Source organism: Diospyros lotus, chromosome 3 (genome assembly GCF_014633365.1).
Source record: "Diospyros lotus cultivar Yz01 chromosome 3, ASM1463336v1, whole genome shotgun sequence".
Classification (NCBI taxonomy): Eukaryota; Viridiplantae; Streptophyta; class Magnoliopsida; order Ericales; family Ebenaceae; genus Diospyros; species Diospyros lotus.
The window spans coordinates 36956893-36963571 of NC_068340.1; the positions used below are offsets into that span (position 1 = coordinate 36956893).

Below are 6679 nucleotides of genomic sequence, written 5' to 3' on the forward strand. Positions count from 1 at the left end.
TCTCATCATAAGAGCACTTTCCATGATAAAAAGTTATGCAGGCCAAAGTTACTTGGGTTTGAAGTGGACAATACCCTGTTTGAGACACAACTGGAACTTTGACCGCATCAAAATGCGTCGCTCGTGACAAAACCCATATTATATTCTTTACGTACATAATTTACCTTCGGATAGATGACCTGTATTTAGGAGAAATAATTCCATATTTGGTGAAAGCCAATTAAAAGTTGTGGCTTATATATCAAATTGTCTTTTGTGATGCCTTGTTTTTTACGATAGAATTGAGTGATCATCTCACAAAATTAAAATAAATAATATAATATACATGATGTAAATAAATTTTAATTATATTAACAGTGTCATCTATAGAGAATTTATATCAATAAAAAAGAAATCTCGTGTTAAATAAAATTATTTTAAGAACAAAATCATACGAGCACACCTTAACGCATATACCATTTCAAAGTCAAAATCAAGTAATATTTTGTGCGAAACTGGACTACTAGCAACAATGTTTTTTAAAAAAATATAACAAATGATTAATTTTATCAAAATGTAGATAATATTAACTGAAATTAATGAATAACAATTCGTAGTCAACTTACATGTAGCTATAACAAAAAATTACTTTGAGTTATGTTTAAGAATAAGTTAAGTCAAACATGATCATAAGCTTTTGAAATAGTTTAAGTGAAAAAAGTTTGACTATTTATTAAATATGTGGATATGTATAAATAAATTTATTGTATGGCTTATTTTGTATTATCTAAGAGGTCAAATATTATATATAATATTTTATAATAAATAATATTTTTTATACAAAATAAAGGTGTTAATTGAAATCATTGTCATTTTTTAGTTAAGAGCGGTGAGTGGATTTTAGCTTTAAGCTTGCCATTTACTTGATAAAAAGACTTAAAAGGAGATAAGTCATTATTATTATTATTTTTTTTATCGAAATTGAGAGCTCGAGAGATTGTGCAAGAAGACTTAATGGTAGAGCAACCTAATTAAAAATGGGGACATGCTATGATTTGTACTTGGAAAATGGGGAAAGATTGGTTGTTTGCCCAAGTTAATTTGGTAGATAGAATGCTGCTGTTCGTCCTCTTCCGGTCTGAGACCAAGCAAAGCATTGGAATCAAAGACGAAGGTTATGGCTTCTACTGCCCCAATTGGCAATTGCGGGGGAAAAGGCCACGCGGAAAGCAAAGAAGAGGAATCTGAGAGAAGAATGGGTACCATCATTGCCATAGGCCTAAAGCAAACCAAAGCGAGCAACGGCCCAAAACTCGGGATCACAACACGCAGCGCAGGGGCCCGAGTTTTGAGCTTCCATTTCCTCCATCAGAATTCAGCAGCGGCTCACAGGTCCTTGAGGTCAACAGGGGAAAACAGGAAAAAGAAAAGGAAAACCTCACCACCTTTTCCTTTCGTACCAAGTAAAACCGCCCAACAACACGTCTCTCTCCGCCTTCTATATTAAATTCCCCCCCTCCCCCCCCCCCTAGTTTCTCCAGAAGCTTCGTTATCCTCCCCTCCCCCAACAAGAAAAAAAAAAAACGAACACTCCATATGTAAATCTCTGTTTGTGCTTTTGGAGTTGAATATCATCTGATCATTGGTCGTTGGAATATGGGCACCGAAAAGCTTCTGAGCGTTGATCCACTGGAGCTCAAATTTCCGTGTGAGTTGTTGATTCATTCCTCGATCGACTCGTCGTTTTTGTTCTATATACGTAACGCAACAAAAGGAGCAAAGTGAAGGGAAAAAAAATATTAAACGCGTTGGTGATTAATTCTTTCTAGGGTTTTCTAGGTTTTGATTGATTTGTGTTTTGTTTCTAATTTGGCGTGAGAAGTCGAGCTGAGGAAGCAGATCTCGTCGTCTTTCCAGTTGTTGAATAAGACTGATAATCACGTTGCTTTCAAGGTAAGCAATCTATTGTTGCACGTGATATCGTTTGGTTGACGGGACAGGCAGAGAAAATAAAATACGAGAAAATCGAATTGTTCGTTGATTATCCGCAATCAACGTGCAGTAGTGTTGTATTTGGATTTGTAACCCGGAATTTGTGCCTCTTTTACGTGTTTCCGAGACATTCGATGTTATTTATGTAAATGTGAATTGCTGCTTATCAGGTGAAGACAACCAATCCCAAGAAGTACTCTGTCCGACCTAACAATGGCATTGTTTTACCGCGATCTACCTGCAGTGTTATTGGTATCTTCTGAGCATGCCCTTCTGCGCATGTTATGGATGCTTCTGATTCTGCGAATCGTTATGAATCTTATTTGTTTACTTGTATTTGGATCTTCAGTTACAATGCAGGCCCAAAAGGAGCCACCTGCAGATATGCAATGCAAGGATAGGTTTCTTGTTCAGAGTGTGGTCACACGCCCTGGTGTCTCCTCGAAGGATGTCAGCCCGGAAATGGTGATGATGTTTTAATTAAAATGTTTGTCTGGGTTTCAGTTGAGCTATTGCCTTTTCAATTTGTTATTATGTTTGCAGTTGGTGCAGTTATGATTTGAGAATTATTTCATTTTGATTTCACTTAGTTTAACAAGGAGGCGGGTAATCACGTTGAAGAGTGCAAACTGAGAGTTGTTTATGTTTCACCCCCCAAACCACCATCACCAGTTCCTGAAGAATCTGAGGAAGGGTCTCCGCCTAGGACCTCTGAATCTGAAAATGGGAATTTTAATACCTCTGAAGTGGCTGCTGTATGCTTCTAAATGCCTGTATTTTCAATTTTATTACTTTTCTTGTCTTTCATTTCCTTATTTATTTATCTAGGTGTGATTTGTATGTCATATGTTCTCAGCAAATGTCTAACATGCATCCATGTTGATTCTTACAGATTTCAAGAGAAAATTTTGAAGTTCAGGGCAAGTCAGCTGAGGTATTTGGTACTGTTTGGAGCTTTATACACTTGTCTATATATTTGATTTATTTTGTTCACCTTCATCCTTGCATTAAAATCTGAATTGGTTAAAAATTGCTGCTGTATGCTTTTAGTTCTTTATATTTCATTTCTTGAGCTACTGACGTGGGAAAGATGATACTGCTAATCATCATAAGAGTTCATTATAGGTTGACTACTTTATTCTGTGATTGTGAAGGAGGTGAGATTAATTTTCAAACCAAACAACGACATATCAAAGCCTTAATCCTGCTATGTGGGGTCAGCTACATGAAATCTAGTTCGCTAATCATTTCTATGTATAGCCTTATCTTCTCCTTGTCAGAAATTCATCCCAAGTGTTGTTGTATAACTGGTGCAATTCTTTACTAGATATATTGTAGTATACATGCGACATTAATTTTCCTGGTCTATTGCATGAATTGTGAATGGGTCAGTAGAACAGCAAGAATACTTGTATCTTAAGTTGTGTAATTTTCATAGTCTTACCATTGCTGCACATTTTAGTGTTGCTTGATCTATTTTTAAGTATTTGAAGTATATGGTACTAAAATACCTTAGTGATGAAGCTGTTTGAGCAATTATAAGGATGCAGAAATGAGCTGGGCAAACCCTGGTTTGAGTTTTCCAGTCTTTGGTGTGGTTCTGTTCCCACTCACAAATATGTGGAAGTTCACAGCTGACCCGCATTCATTTTGGTGACCTTAGCCAACCTACAACTTGAAATGACTTCTAAAAGTTTAAAGACAATATATATAAGCTACCAACAAACTTGTGATTGTGGCAACGGAATGAAGAGTTCAAATAATGGATGAGCTAAAATCGAGGATGTATTGTGGAATTAGTAAGAGAATAATAAAATCTGGCCAGCAGGTATAGTGAATTGAATGGCAAGGCCTGCCTTACTTCCAATCTGTCTCTTTTAACAACCCACCCCCAAAAACCCCATATGTCCACTTAGAACTTTGAGAGACAATTTTCACCTTGGGATGGATGAGCCAAAGACAGAAAAATACTTGGCAATGACATACAATGCCTGCTTGCTCTTATGAAAGTCAATTACATGAAAGAAGGTGTGCTGTCTGGCATCAAAACAATTTTAATGGTGGGAGATCATAATCATCTCTTTCTGCATTTGCAGACCTTATTTTAAACTATTTTTTTTTTCTTAGGGGGGGCGAGGAGATCAAAGGTATAAAAAAAATAATAAGTAAGCACTGTCGGTGCACATTTATTTGCCCCTCGACCAGATTAGCCGCCGACCCCAATAAAGGTTTGGTTTGTTGTTGTTGTTGTAACAAACCCATTCTGCCATTCTTTCTGCTGAGGTTAGACATCCAAGTATATTTCCACATACATATATTAACAGCTATTTAATTGGAGAAAGAGGAGTGAGGATTTGACATGGCAAATAAAGGTTTGGTTTGTTGTTGTTGTTGTTGTTGTTGTTATAACAAACCCATTCTGCCATTCTTTCTGCTGAGGTTAGACATCCAAGTATATTTCCGCATACATATATTAACAGCTATTTAATTGGAGAAATAGGAGTGAGGATTTGACATAGCAAAGAAGAGAGATCATCCTAATTGGGACAAATCTAATTTTTTACATGTCAGCTCCTTTGTTTGAGGGGCGGAGGTACAGTTCAGAATCAACAAGTTGGATCTAATAAATGAGCAGGCTAATGCAGTGGCCTATAGAATTTGGTGTTGGCCATTTTATGTTTGATCCCAGTCTGTGAGAGCTCCTCCCCCACCCCCCCCCCCCAAAAAAAATATATATATATATGTATATATTACAGTCTGGTAAAATGCATGTTCTGATTTTTGTTGCTCTTATTCAGGCTAAGAATCTTTTTGTGAAGTTGACCGAGGAAAAGAATCACACTGCTCAACAAAATGAAAAGCTTCGTCGAGAACTGGTGAGTGAGATGCATCATGTATGCAAATTTGCTTTCCAAATTATTATTTTCGGCTAAAATTTCACTGGAGTATTAGTGAACTGGTAAGCGAGATGTATCATTATCATGTATGCAAATTCACTTATCAAATTATTATTTTTTGCTCAAATTGCACCAGAATATTAGTGACTTTTCTCATGAAATTAGAAGCTCTGTATTTTCTGGAATATATATGGAACTTTTGGCAAGGTTCTAATGGTGTTTAAGATAGGAATATGTTTTTTGTACATGTGTTACTCTTTTTCCAGCATACCCTTCCTCATCTCCTGCAATTTCTGCATTGTTCTCTTGATTTTATACTCTTTTATATTCGTATTTGAATTGGGCAAGCATCCTCCTGTACAAGTCTTTAAGATTTAGTGAGGTGTTAAATGAAAATATTATAAATCTTTCAACAACTTTAGAATTGACATCTAGTTGCCAAGCAATAAAGTTCTGCTATTTATTATTAATAATTAATATTTTGTGCATTCTTGACTGAGCTGTTGTTTCATTGGACTTATATAGTTATTTTTTCCCCCTTTTTGTGCTTTTCTCAAACTGTTTATTTGCTTGATCATTGAGAAATAAGATAATCATAATGTTATAATTTCTAATGCTATTTGAGTGGACTTGCCATTAAAGGTGTATAGCATGCTATAGGCATTTTAGTTTTATGATAATTTTGCTTACTGCAGACATCTCTTGTTTTTGGGGTGAATCATGAATGTTAAGCATTGTGGGCAGAATGCATGGAAGGTCTTTCTTAATTTTGTAGTGTTCTGGTGTTATTCATGTAGACTTAATGACATGAGTCTTATGTCCATGAGAGTTTTCCAACAACGATACTATTGCATAATTGGGGTCATAACATTTCTTGGATTTCATAGCTTTCTATTCTGATATACAACTTGGTAATGAAAGATGGGTTCATGAGCATCTGTTTTTCATTTTTATACAGCCATACGATTTGCAACTTTCCTCAGTTCTGTGGCACCAAACTGACATCTTGTTAGAAGTTCGAACTTTCAGTTAGTGGAGGACCATCTTTTGGAATTTTCTGATAGTTCTATTTCAAGATCTACCACCCTCATCCCCCCTATTTCCTGCATTTCCATGATCACTTTTATATGTCTTTCATATTTTTATGACAGATGCGTAGACTTGTTCAATTGTACAATGTCATTTGGTGGTCTATGCAGGAAATGTTGAGGCATGGTAGTACAAAAAGCAATGGCGTACCTTTCCTCTATGTTGTCCTTATTGGCTTGCTTGGCATTCTTCTGGGTTATTTTGTGACTAATTCATGATCAGCCCTGGGTATACATCTCCTTGTTTCTTATTAGTTCTCTCCACCAACCACCGAATGAGGAACTGATAATCATACGAAGAAAGATCTATAATCTGTTAAGGGTGACGCATTTCTTGTTTATAAGTTGTGTCTGGATTTAGAAAGCATGCTGAAGGCATTTGTAACTGAAAATCATGTGGGAATGACATTTTATTTTCTTAACATGGCTACTTTTCTGTAATAGGTAGTTAAAAAACAAATCCTGATTCCCCCCCCGGGGGGGTCTCCTATAGGCTATAGCAATTATTTTATGAACTATTTTCGCAAGGAAAAAAAAATCTTCATGCAATAATGTTGTATTATATTGTTTTTATGCAAATGTCAGGCACAGTAATGCAGAAGTTCTATGTTCAGACCTTTTGTTTGACTTAAAAAGATACACCTTCAGGATTCAATCTTATGACAGATTTAGGAAGGAGTCTTATGCGGGGGGGATTATTTTCCCTTCGCTCCCTGGCTTAGT

The 6679-nt window shown here is 36.1% G+C and overlaps 1 protein-coding gene across 1 annotated transcript; it reads left to right on the forward strand.

Moving 5' to 3' along the window:
- The first annotated feature begins 1077 nt into the window (after window positions 1-1077).
- On the forward strand, window positions 1078-6378 carry LOC127798075 (vesicle-associated protein 1-1-like). The gene is made up of 8 exons (XM_052331376.1): window positions 1078-1687; window positions 1862-1932; window positions 2142-2223; window positions 2321-2436; window positions 2562-2726; window positions 2864-2905; window positions 4770-4847; window positions 6068-6378. The coding sequence occupies exons 1-8, from the start codon at window positions 1636-1638 to the stop codon at window positions 6173-6175; spliced, it is 714 nt and encodes a 237-aa protein (XP_052187336.1). The 5' UTR covers window positions 1078-1635; the 3' UTR covers window positions 6176-6378.
- The last annotated feature ends 301 nt before the right edge of the window (window positions 6379-6679 follow it).

Bases quoted from the DNA above. Each gene is read 5' to 3' on its own strand.
- LOC127798075 (XM_052331376.1), top strand. From the start codon at position 1,636: ATGGGCACCGAAAAGCTTCTGAGCGTTGATCCACTGGAGCTCAAATTT. The intron at 2,437-2,561 runs GTGATGATGTTT...GATTTCACTTAG, and splicing joins AGGATGTCAGCCCGGAAATG to TTTAACAAGGAGGCGGGTAA. The intron at 2,727-2,863 runs GTATGCTTCTAA...TGATTCTTACAG, and splicing joins ATACCTCTGAAGTGGCTGCT to ATTTCAAGAGAAAATTTTGA.